The 16,103-nt window shown below is 40.1% G+C and overlaps 2 protein-coding genes across 3 annotated transcripts in view; one reads left to right on the top strand and one right to left on the bottom strand.

Annotated features, from left to right (window-relative positions):
- Nucleotides 1–3,641: 3,641 nt before the first annotated feature.
- LOC148406989 (NAD(P)H oxidoreductase RTN4IP1, mitochondrial-like) lies at nucleotides 3,642–12,725 on the top strand. 2 transcript variants are annotated; one of them, XM_088404061.1, is made up of 9 exons: nucleotides 3,643–4,205; nucleotides 4,265–4,416; nucleotides 5,246–5,314; nucleotides 5,388–5,512; nucleotides 5,727–5,775; nucleotides 5,853–5,989; nucleotides 6,413–6,596; nucleotides 8,259–8,354; nucleotides 9,594–12,725. In XM_088404061.1, exons 1-9 carry the CDS (start codon nucleotides 3,929–3,931, stop codon nucleotides 9,765–9,767), a joined length of 1,263 nt encoding a protein of 420 aa, XP_088260187.1. In that variant the 5' UTR covers nucleotides 3,643–3,928; the 3' UTR covers nucleotides 9,768–12,725. The 2 variants fall into 2 exon arrangements, with proteins under 2 accessions (XP_088260188.1, XP_088260187.1); XM_088404062.1 differs by lacking the exon at nucleotides 8,259–8,354 and having other exon boundaries at nucleotides 3,642–4,205.
- LOC148406988 (uncharacterized) overlaps nucleotides 10,240–16,103 on the bottom strand; it is a 21,840-nt gene continuing 15,976 nt past the window's right edge. The window contains exons 15-22 of the mRNA XM_088403932.1: nucleotides 14,938–14,967; nucleotides 14,749–14,861; nucleotides 14,542–14,674; nucleotides 13,538–13,677; nucleotides 11,933–12,056; nucleotides 11,503–11,661; nucleotides 11,254–11,410; nucleotides 10,240–10,630 (exon numbers count right to left, since the gene is read on the bottom strand). Coding sequence (XP_088260058.1) covers nucleotides 10,542–10,630; nucleotides 11,254–11,410; nucleotides 11,503–11,661; nucleotides 11,933–12,056; nucleotides 13,538–13,677; nucleotides 14,542–14,674; nucleotides 14,749–14,861; nucleotides 14,938–14,967 — 945 coding nt within the window. The 3' untranslated portion in view covers nucleotides 10,240–10,541. The remainder of the gene's footprint in view (nucleotides 10,631–11,253; nucleotides 11,411–11,502; nucleotides 11,662–11,932; nucleotides 12,057–13,537; nucleotides 13,678–14,541; nucleotides 14,675–14,748; nucleotides 14,862–14,937; nucleotides 14,968–16,103) is intronic.

Genomic DNA, 16,103 nt, shown 5'->3' with positions numbered 1-16,103 from the left:
ACCATTTACATACATTGAAATCCTTGCAAACTAAATAAATCACACATTTGCAAGGACGCCATCCCATGGTAAACATAGCAACTACATTAGCTTGCTTTTGAATGCATCTATTAAGCCTTTGAGACAAACTTACTGGTCTTTAAAATTGCTACAAACATAAATAAAGATAGGATTATGAAAACCTTTGCGTAGACGTCACAATCGGCGCAACATGTTTTTGCAGTAAAAATAACTGAATGTCATATGTATTATTATTGTAGCTTCCTTCCGGTCACCCTGCTTCTTCTTCTCCTTCAAAAAAAACCACCACTTCCCCATTTATTTCATGGTTAAATGATGTTTCTTATTAATTTTAAAATGAGCTCCAACACACCATCTATCGGTTCCTTTTTTTCATTTCTCATTGAACATTTTTGACGGTTGTTGGTGGAAAAGTGGGGTGTTGAAACGTAATAATATTCTCAGTATTCAGGATTATTATAATATCAAACTCGAGGTGAGGAGAGGGTAAGGCCATTTGAAATGGATTTCCTGCCAGCTGGTCATTCGTACTTCCTTTTTGGCTCCGGCGGGTTGCTGTACCAACCGGCAGCTTAAGTGGATCAGCGCCAATAAGTTGTTTAGTTGGTTTCACTAATCACAAGCGGCTCGACAATCAGACTGCAATTAGTTTGCTCATTTGCCAGCTTCACTTTCAGGGATTCCACTCTGGGGTCGCCATGGGAACCAAACAAAGGAAAGACACGAGCCTTGTAAAGCCGCCGCATAAACACCCCTTTTATGTTTTATTTTTTTTGACCACCTTCCTCTTGTCAATATCAAACACAAACACCGCAGCAAGGGTTTCATGGAAATATTTAATGAATATTGACTTTGCCACCATTGACGCTGTCCCTTTTGTGGGTTTTGTTTGGCCTGCTTAACACGACGGGAGCGAGCTCAAAGAGCTAACCTGATTTCATAAGCAAATCAGGTTGGATCCCAGATTTAGAGCAACGATGTCCCCCTTGCTGTCCGTGGCAACCAAATGACGAAAGGGACCTCGGAGAGTGAGTGGATAAGTAGGACACCCTCCTTGGCCCCCGCTTTCTCAGAATCTTCCCATCCCTCTGTAACCTTTAGGAAGGACACCTGATGCTGTGCTCGGGCACCTGTTTGCTGCATGGCAACAGCCGCCGCTTGCATGAGGAAGTGCTGAAAGAAAGCCACATGAGAAGACAGGACCCTACAATGTACATGAATAATCCTGGCCACAATGACTGTTGAATATTGCGTGAGAGGAGAGTCTGCAGCACCATCTGCTCGATGCGCAAGGTTTTTTTTTATTTCTTCCTTTTTTGGGGGGCATCTTAACACCACTCGGCTGTCAGTAAAACCAGACGATTACAACATGCTTTAAGTTGTTTTTCTGCCTCGGTACTTCCTTTTTTACTCATACGCACTTTTTTTTATTCTTTCTTCCTGACTATCCTTCCTTTGTCCCTCCCTTCTTTCCTTCCCTTAGTCCTGCATTTTATTTTGTATACTTGCCTTTCCTTACCTTTAACTCATTCAATCCCAAAGACATATTTTTTTTAAGTCAGTACTTCTTTCATATATATATATATATATATATATATATATATATATATATATATATATATATTTTTTTTTTTTTATATTATTTAGATTTTTTGCCAAGCCCCCCCCAGGAAAGAACACCCCCCCCCACTTAACGTGCTCACTTGCTCACTACAGTATAAATAAGATTATGCTACATAAAAAATGTATGAGTATACCTGTATCCTTTTTAATATTACAAAAGAAAAAAGCAAGATAGTAAGCTTTCGACACTGTTCATTTTTTACAGCGTTTATACAGGTTACAGCTTAGTTTAAAACTGAAAAAAAAGTGCATCAAAGTGTCTGAAACATAAAAAAAAGAAAAACATTTTGAAAGTTCTTATTTTATTGCAATTACACTTTAAAATCCCCTGTCCTTATTTTTTACTCTTGTTATTTGCTATTTTTCATGGCAGTTGCTAATTGTGTGGCCCAGTGATTCTCTCTGTGAATTTTTTTGTTTTTCAGCCAAGTAACACTTCATGAGCACAAAGCCTTTTTGGATGAAAAAATACTTAATAAACGTTGGAACTACCAGTACATTTCTAATGCTATCCTGTGTATTCTAGTCAGCAACTTCAGAAGCTAGCTCAGCAAAATAGATGACTTTTGCTATTTAATTCATATACACTATATTAAATTACAATACAGTGTTAAGATTACTGTGCTCTACTGTATATAACATACTATTGTAAAACAAAAAAGCATTTCGGTAATCTTTCCCTTTGAATTTGCAAGGGCCTCACACTTTGAAGGAGAGCACCTTTTTAATATTCTGCATGAAATACTGTAAATCCAATAACAGTAATTTAATCAGAACACTGTGCTCAAAGTTGTGCTAAAATGGTCTTATCTCATTTGCAGCTTGAGTCACTGCCCACCTGCCCGTCACCCCCCCTCTGCTCCGTCCTCCACTCCAGCAGCAGGCACTGACATTTGTATAATGAATCTGGCTCATTTTCACATCTAATGTGAAACAGGGAAAAATAAGTTGTGCAAAAGTACTTTTATAGTACTGTAGTTGTTCTCATCATAGAAGACTGCATATGCGATATGAGAACTAAAAAAAAAAACGAAACAAAACAGCATTTCCTGTGTAATCTCCTTATGGCGCATGTGGGTAGCAAAAATGCTATATCATGTTTTACTTGGTTCCTAATGCCCATATATAGGGTTAATGCCCCAACCTGCCCAGGAGCTTATTTTAGCCTGGCACTATCAGTAAAGCAGGATTCTATTCATGTGGACATCAGTCAGGGGGAATAATTCATTAGGCAGGCCCACTGTAATGAGCCTGTGCAGACAAAGCACCCTGTTTCCAGTGTGTCCTTTTTCCTCCTGGGAGCTGTGATCATAATGACAGCACTGTGTGTTGCCTAGTTTCTTGCTGATTCAACTCATTAGTATAAACAGATGATTGGTCAATCAGCGCCCTCTGCACTTTTTCACTTTTTATTATTTTTTTTTTTGGCAGTGCGTGATTTAGGATGTTACATGATTTTACATGATTGAAGTGAATATTGCATTGTAATCTTCCATTCCATTTTATGTAATTGTTTGTAGTTTATTTTCTAAAAATTGAGGATATTGTGCACGTTAGTAGTTTACTGCGTTTACTTCATTTGCAATACTTAATGTACTTATTTTGCTTGAATGTAATGTGGTGTTTAGCATATAGCCGGTTGTGGTGACGACGTTGTATAAATCGCGACTTTATTGGTTGGAATATAAACCGATAAATTTAGCTTATAAATTTATTTTATATAAAAAAAAAACTATCGAGAGCACTGTTCACTGTTTAGTTTCACATGGGTACGTTCTACATTTTTTTTAAACATTATAATTTTAAACGTTTGTTTAACCAAAATTGAACGCCGCATACAAAAACACCACGCAGAAACGAAATAACTAAGATAAATACATAAATAAAAATACATATAATAAAACAAGAAACTTCAGCGTACCTCGTTTTGGTGACGTCAAGCCATTTTTGCGACCCCATTGGTCTGAAAACTAGCATCGAGAAATGTGATTCGCTGCTGTTGGGAGGTGAAAGGTGAACATTTTGTTAGCCACCTAGCTAGCAAGCTCTCGGTTTACAGCGTTTGTTTTGACCACTTCTGCTCCCGCTACAGCAAACTAGAACACTCGTACACGGAATTGGGTTATACCCGATTCATTTCGGCGATATGCAACGGTCTTGAAGTTGTTTCTCGCTTCGTAGGCAAACTAGCTCGCGTCTTCAATCTCCGCAGCTCTATGTGTCAAAAACCGACCTTGTTGGCAATGTCAGCTGAAAGACGTTTTTAAAGTTTCTTTCCTTAGCAATGGCATGCGCCAGACTTCTTTATTCATTCAGACTGAGAGCTGCAAGTTCGACCCAAACGCGAGTCGCCGGGGTTGGACGGTGCTTCCAAAAACATGTCAGCACTTCGGCTTGGCGAGCCCAGAACCGCATGTCCGCCTGGGTCATCGATCAGTTTGGTACTAACGAGGTGCTCAGGTACTCTGAAGACATCCCAGTTCCCACCATCACCTCGTCTAGCCAGGTGATGATCAAAGTGCACGCTGCCAGTCTCAACCCTTTGGATGTGTCCATGAGAGGTAAGAGAACAACGTGTAGACAGCGATCTGATTTTTTTGTAACCATCTCTTAATTTCAGGAGGGTATGGATCTAAGCTGCTCAAGTTACGAAGAGATCCATTATCTGCAATGGACAATGATAGTACTTTTCCACTGATCCTGGGCCGAGATGTGTCTGGTGTTGTGGTGGAGTGTGGATCGGAGGTTGAACACTTTTTTCCAGGAGATGAGGTAGGCAGGAGGTCCCACTTGGTGTTTACAAATATTCTTGACTTTGATGCAAGGGTGCATGAGTCATACAATATAAAGTAGAAATTTTTTGCTTGAACAAAATCAAGTTGGGATGCTGGATTGCGTTCTATACTGTACCACTTATTTGTGTGTGGGTCACAGGGAGATGGAGAATGTCCCGGTTGACTGTGAGTGAAGAGGCAGAAAAAAGTGTCGTCAAAAATCACTAATATACGTGGAGTGCATTCATCACATTCTATATCATTTTTATAAAGCAAGGGAAAAAATACAGTATTTACAATACACTTTTTTGTTTGGTATTGTAACACAAAAACCAAACCAGATGTCAACAAATCAGCAAAAGGAAAAGGGTCCAATTAAACTACCTGTATGTTCTGCAAAAAAAGTGTTCTTTTTTTAATTTTTATTTTCCCAAAACATGAGAAAATGACTGGTAAATATTGTTGAAAAAATGGTATGGTGATATGTATTACTTTTAAAGAAGAAGAATGAATAAGAATGGAGATTTGGTTTAAAAAAAAAAGTATCAAATTTGATGGTGGTATTCCATGCATCCATAATCTACAATTTCAAACTAACATCATTTTGTGCCGAGATTCTAACATTAGCATCGCTGTGCAGAGACTAATTCACTAATGAGGATTCCATGTCAAGTGAACGTACAATACAATTATGTGCAAATGTTCTCTCTGTAATCTGGTTACATTGTTGTAGAATTACCTCAATAGATGACTAATGAACTCTCAGGATCAACTGATTATTGATATTTAAAGGTACAGTGATGTGAAAGTCATATGATGTGCACCAGGTTTGGGCTGCTGTACCCCCTTGGAAACAAGGCAGTCTGGCGGAGTTTGTCAATCTAACAGAGTTTGAGGTAAGTGCGTGCCTGTGGGATTAGTTTTGAGACTCCTGTTTAAAATGTATTGATGTCTGATAATCTCTCACAGGTGTCACACAAGCCTAAATGTTTGAGTCACATGGAGGCGGCGTCCATCCCCTACGTAGCCAGCACTGCGTTGTCTGCACTTGTTCAAGCAGGTGGTCTTTGCGGACATAGCTCCTCGGATAAAAGGCAAGCTCAGCGCCATCCCATGGGCATTCCCACACAAAACATTAAGAAAAAAACAACTGCTGATTTACTCTCAGCCCAGTAAAAAATGGATCTTATATAGCCGTCATTGGCAGTGAATGAGTTAATAATGTTTATAAAACCAATCAATCACATACACTTCTATTGGAACACTCCCCACAGTTAAAACATTGTTTCTTTAATTCTTTTCTCTTAGAGTTTTGATAACCGGAGGATCGGGAGGTGTTGGGACATTTGCAATTCAGGTAAAACATCACAATCTTTTGTTGCATCTGTGTTTTGTTTTTTTCCCTCAAAATTTCCTTTCTGTCTTTGCTAACAGTTGGCAAAGGCCTGGGGTGCCCACGTTACAGTAACCTGCTCTCAGAACGCCGAAGGCCTCGTCAGGGGACTCGGAGCTGACGAGGTCGTGGACTACGCTGCGGAAGATGCGGTGGACCAACTAGACATGATGGAGAGGTGTGTGACAATTCTGTGGATGAGAAAATATTTGTTTCTTTAGCATCGCTTACCACCAAAGCAAACAGGTAAACATAGAAAGAGAATTATACAAAGGGCTTAATAAGAAATAACAAATGTTATTTTCTGATCAAAACTGTCTGCCTTTCAGAGAGTGTATCTAAAAAAAAAAAAAAACAGGAGTGAATTTCTACTAAAGTCCCTTAATGTAATATGCTGACATCTCACCCCCACCCCCATACACCTGCGCATTTTCTTTCCCTCTCGTTTTTCTAGTTTCCATGGATACCAAGACTTAAGGCCAGAGTGCAAAATCGGTCAAGGCTGGTTTAAGCTTTGAAGGCAAAACAAATGAGCATAACGGTAACATTTGCCCCAGTATAGCAAATTAAAAAGAAACTTCTCCTGCTCTCGCCTCGCCAGATTTGACGTGATTTTGGACGGCGTGGGCGGGGACACGGAGGAGTGGGCGGCGGGCTTGCTGAAACCCTGGTCTGGGGCGAAGTACGTCACGCTGGTTTCCCCTTTGCTCTTCAAAACCGATTCTCTTGGCCTGCTGGATGGACTCGTTCATGCCGGATCCGCCCTCAGCACCAAAGTCATACAGGTAGAATTGATTGAGATATGATATTCATTCTATGATGAAACTTGGTTAGCCGGGTCGGGACCGCACTAAGCCCATTTCCGTTATTCCATACTTGTCTGGCGTAGTCAATGTGGATGAGACAGTAGTATGTGGGGGGGGGGGTGTTAGAGTGGGGGTGGTGAGCTTGTGCCCAGTGCTGAAGCAGCAGTACGAGCTGTTTGTGCAGATTGTAGGCAACTGTCTCTCCCTAGCAAATAGCAGTGTTTGTATATTTCTTGCCAAGCCACCAAACCCCTTTTGTCCATGGCAGCAGCCAGCTGCTCAGTTGACAGGGATTCAGCCACTGTGGGTCACACCCTCGGAGCCTCTCAAAAAAGCGACATTACAGCTCAACTGAGCCCTCTACTGTTCAACCTAGCAAGCACCCCCCCCCCCCCCCCCTCCCATCATAACATCAGTTCAGATTTAAAGTGGTGTTGTCCCCTGATACCGATTGTGATACCATGCTGTGTATGATCGACCTGCTTCATAAATAATAATTTGATGCAGAGTGAGTCCGCTAGAATGTTTTGATTGTTTAACTGGTGTGGGCGAATGCCAGTTGAAGTAATCACACTCTTCTCAAATCTGAGAGTTTGAGTGCATTCTTTACGGGGAAAGTTTTTTTGTTAGAACTGGCCGAGACCATCATTTTAATGCCAATTTGTCGCGTGCATTCTACCGGTCAATAGCCTAGCTACTTTGGTTGCCCGCATGACATTGCACAAAAAAAAAAATCAGCCGAAAAAAAAGAACGTCATTCGTGGCTTGATTTAAAAAAAAAAATAATTATTTAGTGTCCTAAATTAGCAGTTTGAACTTCATTTCCATTTCATTTACAACACCGTGAACATTTCAGGACGGCAACATGAGCACCGTGACGCTCACAACAGCCTGCTCACTTTGGGAAGCAAAGATAACCGAGTTGATTGAGTGTTGTTGGGACAATGCTTCCGGGACGAACTTCAAAATAAAGCGTACCACTGATTACAGTGGCTTAAAGGAGCAGTGTGTAAAATCTAGACCGTTTTTTTATTACGGACAGCAGGAGGCGCTACATTTACCATTGTCCGTTGCTATAACAAACATGGCAGCCTCTGGAGAAGTGCCACCCCCCATGTAATATCATTTAATGTCTTAAAATGAAATTTGATTCTGTTGGAATCAGAATTGTCAGAAAAGGCACCTTCTCAATTTTATTGGACCCATGCCGTAATGGAAATATGGTTCCTCCAAGACGCAAACATACCTAGATATTTATGAACATTTTTCAGCTCATCTAACATATAATAAAGTTTAATACCAAACATGAATGGAAATGTGAGCCTCTTTGACAGTCATTTGTCAAATGCATGAAATAGTTCACAAGTTTTCCCTAACAAATGGTAGACCTATAATGTCTGCACAGCGGCCTAGCGGTGAGCACAGATGCATCACAGTCCTGCGGTTCGGTGTTTGAATCTCAGCTTCGGAAGTCTATCTTTAATATATATTTATAGCTGCACCCAACCTGTCCTCAAACTCAATATAATAATGACTTCAACAGATTGCGTTAAAGAAACCGTAACCGGCAGAAAACAGTGAAAAAAAACCCCTACAAAACAACTTGCCTTTTCATTGCCTTCACTTTGTGGCCCTTTCTAGAATATGATATCAAATGGCACTTTCTACCGCTGGGGGTTCTATGCTCCGGATGGGCCTGGCCTGGATGAGGTCAGCAAGCTGGTGGATTCCGGGAAGGTACCGTATTGATTCACCCCTGATTAATAACGCCAACCAAAGAGTCGAATGAAAATCACAATCGAGGATTGAAACGCAGATAGAAGATAAAACAGAGATTCCGTGCATTCCCGATCCCCCGGCTGCTTTGTTTTGGAGTGCGCATGACATTCCTGCTGTGCTGGTGGGTCGGCGTCCGATGAAATCGGGCGCTGGGAAATGCTGAATGGATTTTTACACAGTGCTGAGCAACTATGCACACAGGCCAATTGGAGCTTTTGTCCTGGGGGGATTTAGACCACTAGCGGGAAGCGAGGGACACACACACACCCTACCAAAGTCCCGCTATCGGTCAGTCAGAAGTGTTTGGTGTATGACACAGCCGCTCCCGCCATTCATTGTTAATAACCAGAGATGCTGACCACGATAGCAGGCTGGACGTGCTCAGGATTGTCCAAACTCATCACATTTTACTGTATGTATAGCCCCACCCCCTCGCATTTCCAACATTGGCAGCTCAGGAATTCTGGCTATTTGTTCATAAAGATTACTGAAATGATCAATATATATTTGCGACCAGTCGCTGACTAAACAAAGTGTAGATTGTTTCATTGATAAAATGTTCTCAAACATAGGCATGGCTCCTTTCATGATTAGAAAACATTTTGATTGTATATTCGATTTGATAAGGTAAGCTGCGTAATAATCAAATTCTGATCTTGAGCGCGATATTGGCTGTCACAATTAAGTACGCCGATCCTCTGCGGTATTAACATTTAAAAAGCCTGATTTAACCCTACATGTCAAATTAAGCACTTTGTCATCCTACCACCAGGGGGCAATGTTTCCCACATTTTGCATGACAAAGCATCTGCTTTTCCCACCCTCATATATTATTTATCAGTGTGAAATAGCGTTGAGATTCTCACCTGGTTTCTAATATATACAGTGGTAGCTGTCAATTGAGTCCCATTTTGAAAACTCTCATCGACAAAACAATGAAATAAGTATGGTTTGAAATGACCGAAAATGACATTTTGACTGCTAATTGATTAAAATTTGCTTAAAATTAAATAATGTCCTTGGTTCTTCTTCTGCATTCTAACGTATTGTTTCATGAATCAAAAAATTGGGATAAAGCTACTGTTTTGTTTGCATTTATGTTGTAATCTGTTTTATAATGTTCTAATCTATGTTTTATAAATTCAGATGGAGATATTGAATAAAAAAATGGTATTTGCTAATTTTTCACAATTTCAGATTTTGCCAGTAGTGGAGGCCCAGTTTCTATTCAGTCAAGTGCCTCAGGCATTTCAGAAGTTGGAGAACGGCCACGCCAGAGGCAAGACGGTTGTCAGCGTGACTGAGGAGCAAGATGGCGAGCAGCAAGAGATGCACCAAAATGTGGCGCAGGAAACGGTAACACACAACTAGCTACGGTGCAAGGAGAATGAAGCCGTGCCGATTCTTCTCATAACATCGTGTTGCACACTCTCATCAAATGAAAAGGGATTAAAAAAAAAACAGGGACAAATGCTCTTGTTCATTTTGAACTCCATGACCCTTCTAGGAGACTATATAACAAGGTACCTGACTGTGTGCTTTCCCATTACCGTGATGTTACTATGGTTACCAAGAAGAGGCCCTGGTATCTTTCAAGACATCTTAAATGGCCATTACAAACTACTTCAAGTACTACACAAATACATTTCCTGCCATTCATATTGGAACACAAGGTTTTTTTTTTTTTTTTTTAAATGCAAGACACGCTACACAGCACTTGGCCATTTTTTTCTTTTGGTATCTAAATTATTCTTGTGCATTCTTGTTCTCTTGTAAAAATACCATTTCCTGTTTTGTTGTTGTGTAATCAGCTTGATTTAATGAAACGGCAAACAAAGTGGGCTAAGGAAAGTAGAACATTGTTTTATTGTGGAATAAACTGTTACATAACATACGGAATAAAAACACAAGAGGTGCGTTAACGCTTTAAGTTAATTTACAAAAACAGGAAAACTGCTTCATTTATTGAAAAAGCAAAACATTTAACCTTGTGCTTTACTACCGGAAAGTCTTCTTTTCAAGTCCAAACCAAGGCTTGTATTTAAAGTAGGAAATAATACATCCTTGAAGAGGTCTTGCTGTGACGAAGATTCCAGCAAATGTGTACATAGTCCTTGAACACTTTTCTTGCTGCACGGAATAGTTTTAAATTATTTCCACATCCCACTTTTGCTGTGCTTTATTTGGATCCAGGGTGTTGAGAATCACTTGGTTTTTGTCATAATGATGCCCCCCTGGAAATAAACAACACATATTTCATATGTATCATTCTGTGCATTAAGAGGTACATGTGTCATTATTTGATCATGTGTCGGGAATAAAAAAAAAAATAGGGTCACAAAATAGAAAAAGAACATGCGTTATCTGTAGGAGTGAAATTAAAACGATTAGCCTCATGTGCTATTATTTTATGATCCACAAGGTGTCACTGTTGACTCGTGCACAAAATCTGACTGAGGGAACAGCTTTCACCCCTGAGTGATTTGTGAGGAACCGTTGTGCAAATGTTAACCCTTTAAGCGTCAAATTAGCAAATTTTACCGTATCCCTTTTATTACGAGCCATTTTCAATCAACAACCTTTGAAATAGTCATCTGAAAAAAAGAATAATTCGACTGGCGCCTAAAGGGTTAACAAAATGACTGAAATGAGGATGATGTTGTAATTTTCATACAGATTTACTTACAGTAAAATCCCGTGTATAATTCACCCATGTCATTATACGTTGCCTCTCAAAAAGCCCCCCCCCCCCACTTAAATGTACAAAACGGCGCCAATGAGCTGGTATCGTCTATCATCAAATACAAGAAATTGACAATGATTTAAAATATACCAACAAAGTCTGCTTTGAAATCACCTTTCACTTCCAAGACCAGATCAGAGTTCGGCATGTACCGGATGAAGCCCTGAGGGGTGATACTCCACACGTGGTTGCCCAATTCTGGCAGGAGGCCCACGCGGCTTCCCGCCATGGTCACGCTGCCACTGGGACTTAGACAGCACTCCTCAAGAAGCTGGAATACAAAACGGTTAACCCCGCCCCCCCCCTCAGTCAATGACATTCTGCTAGGCCGCTCACAGGGATCAAAACAATCTCCTTTGGTACCTTGCAGTGAAGATGGCCGCCGCGGTAGACCCAGATCTGCTCCAGACCGTTAGTCTCCTCGGCCTCTTGAATCCGCAGCAGTTTGATCTCCTCCAGATCGCCCGTCACGGACAACATAAGCTGCGTTTGTCTGTTCCTTAACCGGAAGTGCACGTGCCTCTATGTAGAAAATACACAATCAAAAATTTGAAAAAGTTGAGACTTTTCACTTCGACATAGTTGCGTGTACTATTTTCCTATTAGGCAAGAATTTGGCACCATCTTGTGGCATTTTAGAGCATTTTGAAAAGGGCACAAATCACGCAAGTAACCCACGTAACATATAGGCTGATAAAATATTTTACCCATATGTATTCAAGAATGTGGTATGGCTTATATTAGGGAAATTATGTACTGTAAATTATTATTTTCGAAACGGGTCCTTTTGTACCTGTAAAAGGGGACGGAGTGATCCAATTTTACTCCACTTGCTGAACAGGCGCCAGTCAGGTACCTCACCAGGTTTGACCAAAATCTGAGCTCCCCGATAGTTGATGCCCTCATATAATATCCACCTAGCAACAAAGGAAGTAAACAAGGGCGACTATTAGCTACCGCTTTGTTTTTGCACACCGATTATTGATAAGTTTTTTCATCAGATTTTTTAGATGTACATATTTTAACTAATTTAATATCAAAGTCATATTTTAACGAATACCAAAGAGAACCAAAATATGGTATAGTTTCACTTGTAGGCACCATTTTCTTCTGGTATCAAATGTAGTGGTACCCACAACACACCATGTCAAACTAAAACAAATTAGGCCACTTTGGCTTAAATTCTTCTGCCAACCGCATAATCAACAGGAGGTTCAGCCCACGGCTGAAGTTCTAATCCACACTGTGCGCTTTGTATTTCAACTAGGGTTTACACCAGTTGTCTGAATGTCACACATCAGCAGTACATTTCCATCACCATCATGCTAAAAAAGAAACACTTGGTACTGGTATTGCCTATGCATAAATGGTACTCAAACTGCTTAGCCTAAACACACACAAAAGCGTGACTTGACCAAAATCACTTAAATTTATGTACAACTACCAAAGTGGCGTTCCACAGGGTTCAATTTCGGGGCCCCTGCTCTTTTCATTGTATTTCCTGCCGCTGAGTTCCATTTTAAGAAAGCATGGTATTTCCTTTCACTGGAGCTATGGTTTCATAAATAAAAGCTGAGTTAAAGCAATGCTTCTCAATTATTTTTTTGGAAAGCGCCTCTCCCAGGAAAGCAACCTTTTGCGTCCCATCACTCGTCATGGCGGCTATGAATGAAAATATTTTCTAGAAAGGTCGTATATGTATACCTAAAATTGGATCATTTTAACATTAACAAAGGAAAACAAGCAATATAAATCAACTTTCAACAACTGTTAACTACTTTTTTTTTTTTACACAGCATTTATACAGGTTTCAGAAGCAGAGTCCAAACTATGGCTTGCAGGCCATTTGCGGTCCACCATGCACGTTAAAAAAAAAAAAAAAATCGTTTTTGGCTAAAGGAGGGTCTAAAATGGTTATTTTCACAGTACTACTTTAGGTAACTAAATAAAGTAATATATTACTTTACTTATTGAAATACTAAAGTAATCAATTACTTTAGGTACTTACTTTAAGTACCTAGTTTAGTACCAGCCATTTTTAGGAGCTACTTTAGTCAATGTATTGGGGGGGGACTGAAGAAAAATGAACTTTTAAATAACATAAAATATGTATGAGTTAATAAGTTAAAAAAAAACAATTAACTTGGCCTTTTCATCTTTCTATTGTTCTGTTTGTGACCCTCAAAAAAAAAAAAAAAGTTTGGACACCCCTGGGTTATAGCAAATTCTGCATCTGGAGAAAAAAACATGCTTAAAGTGCATCAAAAGTGCCTGAAATAAACAATAAAATAAAGACTTACGCTAAAAAAAAGGCTTTATCAACACTCACACTACAGTTGGCTGTGAGATTCACACCAGGAAGAGAACTTGTAACTTGACCGCTGATAAATGTACTCACATGCCCCCCTCCACCAGCACCGACTGGACCCGGGCGCAGCCCTCAGCCAGCTGAAGGTTGACGCATCCGTCCGTCAGCACCACCCGCTTTCCGCGTAAACCGCAACGCTCAAAAAGAATGATGGAGGGCTGGGAGAACTCCTGCCAAAGGGGGAGGCAAGGAGTTAAAAAAAAAAAAAAAAAAGCGGGTGGAGCACTGCAGGACACAAGTCAAATGGAGATTTTTGTCTTGTTGCCGTGGAAACAGACAACACTCAGACCTTTGTACCTACACGGCATTTTTTATTTTATTTTTTGGTAGTCTGGCACAGGGCTGACTAAAAAGTCTTATCATACAATATATGTAGCTCATTTAATCCAACAGATTTTATTTTAGATTGTTCAAAACAGGCAACTTTTGCTAGATAACAGCAACAACTTTAAAACCATAAAAATACGTCTGGCATTGAATGTGTTAAAGACAAGAAGGCAATTTAATCGGACTGCTACTATTTATGCTTTTTTATTTTGAATTGTTCAAAATAGGCAACTTTGGCATTATTATTTTTATTTACATTATTGTTATTTAATTTAATTACTATTATTTTCCATGCACAATTAATGCCTTTAAAAACACATTTTTCACTTGCCGTCAACTAAAAATGACATCACATGTTCACGGCTTGTCTGTTTTCTTGGTTTGGTCATGTGACATTCACAAGCTGAACTGTGATTGGTTGTTACCTGAGCCTTGAGCACATATTACGTTTTGAATGATAAGCTGTTTCCAAACACAAAAAACAATTGCTGTTTTTACGGTTTAAGTACTGGAAACACATTTTTATTATTGATTCTGTTGATTTTACGATTACAAAGTGTACTATGTAAAATCTGGCAACCATTTTTGTGAGTCTTTTACCGTAAAAGCAGCTTCTATTTTATTTCACAGTGAAGTTTTGTCTGGTATTCAAAGTTGACATTGCTGAATGCTGATGCAAATGTGTCATTCCAGTTTCGTTAACTTACAAAGCCGACAGTCTGTAACGAAAGAATGGTGGCACTGGCGTTGGCGCATCCCATCGCCCTCACGTCTTGGTAGTTCCCCTCCTCCAGCAGATACATCCTGCCGCTAAATTCCTGGCCTTCGAACGCCACCCAGCTAAGAGACACAAAGGCAAAATGAGCTCCAGTTATCTACACCCAAGTAAATTGAATTAATTTCCATATGTTCACCTGCCCACTAGGACCTTGCAGGAGGCCACAGAGAAGCCTTGCTGCAAGGTAGCCACGCTGTCCTCCAAAGTGACGACGGTGCCTTGAAAATTTGGCTCGGAAAAAAGATGCACCTGAGGACATGGAGCGCGCGCCATTACAACACTCCGCCGGGAGTCCCTTTGGAATTTCTGATCGAGTGCCACCTACTTTGAACTTGGCCACGTTCTCAAAATCATCCTGAAAGACAACAACAAAGAGTCACTTTTTCTTGTGATTTTCACTGCAAAAAACAATGGAGATTCATCATCATGTGGTTTGGAGAGGCGGAAAAAAAATTCCCAGTGGTGAGTCATCAAGAGCATCTGACAAGTATTTTCCTCATTTAGTGGGCATTTCATTTGTTCTGGATTTTTTTTTTCTGTCACATGCTTCCGAAGAGGATCAGCGATATAAAAACGTGTCAGTTCCCCATGTTAAGTGAGGACAGTAACAGAAAGAATGTGACTGGTCACATGCCCTGATTTCAAAATTCAAAACGACATGAAAACAAATATTTTCAACTGGTTTAAAAAAAAAGGGGAGGACAAAGCTCCAAATATTGGAAGAAAGCCCATTCTTAAACATCATTGCAACGGGCGTGTGTTTAAAAAAAATATTACAACAGTAATCTTTGTACGATTATTTATACACGTAAAAAAACACATATTGACGTGATTTCTATCTTTCCGTGCGACGCGCAAAGTCGTTAAACGCACCGCAAAACCGGAAGTGGCTAAATTACGCGTTAAACGCGAAATTATTAACGTGCAGCTCGAAAAGTTAAAATGATAACGTTAGCAGTTGCCCGAGACTAATCGGGGGAAAAAATTAATAGAGCCAACTGTTCTGAAAATTATAACATGTTTAGCGCTGGTTAGAGCCAGAGTTAATTATGGACACGCGCTCAATGGACACTTCATTAGGTACACAAAGTCATTAAACGCACTGCAAAACCGGAAGTGGCTCCTCAGCACAGCTGCAAAGAAATGCGAAATTATAAACATGCAGCACGGGAAGTTTAGATGACAACGTTTGCAGTTGCCCGAGACTAATCGGAAAAAATGTAAGAGAGACAAATGTTCTGAAAATGATAACATGTTTAGCGTCTGTTTAGAACCCGAGCTAGTTTATTACGGACAGGCGCTCAGCGGACACTTAATTAGGTACACAGTCATGAAACGCACTGAAAAACCGGAAGTGTCTCCTCAGCACAGCTGCAAAGGAACGCAAATTTATTAACGTGCAGCACGAGAAGTTTAAATGACAACGTTTGCAGATGCCCGAGACTAATCGGAAAAAAAGGCATCCAACTCTTCTTAATATTATAACAAGTT

The sequence above is a fragment of the Hippichthys cyanospilos genome, chromosome 20 (genome assembly GCF_059441005.1).
Source record: "Hippichthys cyanospilos isolate Australia breed blue-spotted pipefish chromosome 20, RoL_Hcya_1.0, whole genome shotgun sequence".
NCBI classification, from domain to species: domain Eukaryota; kingdom Metazoa; phylum Chordata; class Actinopteri; order Syngnathiformes; family Syngnathidae; genus Hippichthys; species Hippichthys cyanospilos.
Note: the sequence above shows the minus strand (reverse complement) of the source record. Positions and strands in the feature narration are given on the sequence as shown.

Bases quoted from the DNA above. Each gene is read 5' to 3' on its own strand.
- LOC148406989 (XM_088404061.1), top strand. From the start codon at position 3,929: ATGGCATGCGCCAGACTTCTTTATTCATTCAGACTGAGAGCTGCAAGT. The intron at 4,206-4,264 runs GTAAGAGAACAA...TCTTAATTTCAG, and splicing joins TTTGGATGTGTCCATGAGAG to GAGGGTATGGATCTAAGCTG. The intron at 6,597-8,258 runs GTAGAATTGATT...GGCCCTTTCTAG, and splicing joins TCAGCACCAAAGTCATACAG to AATATGATATCAAATGGCAC.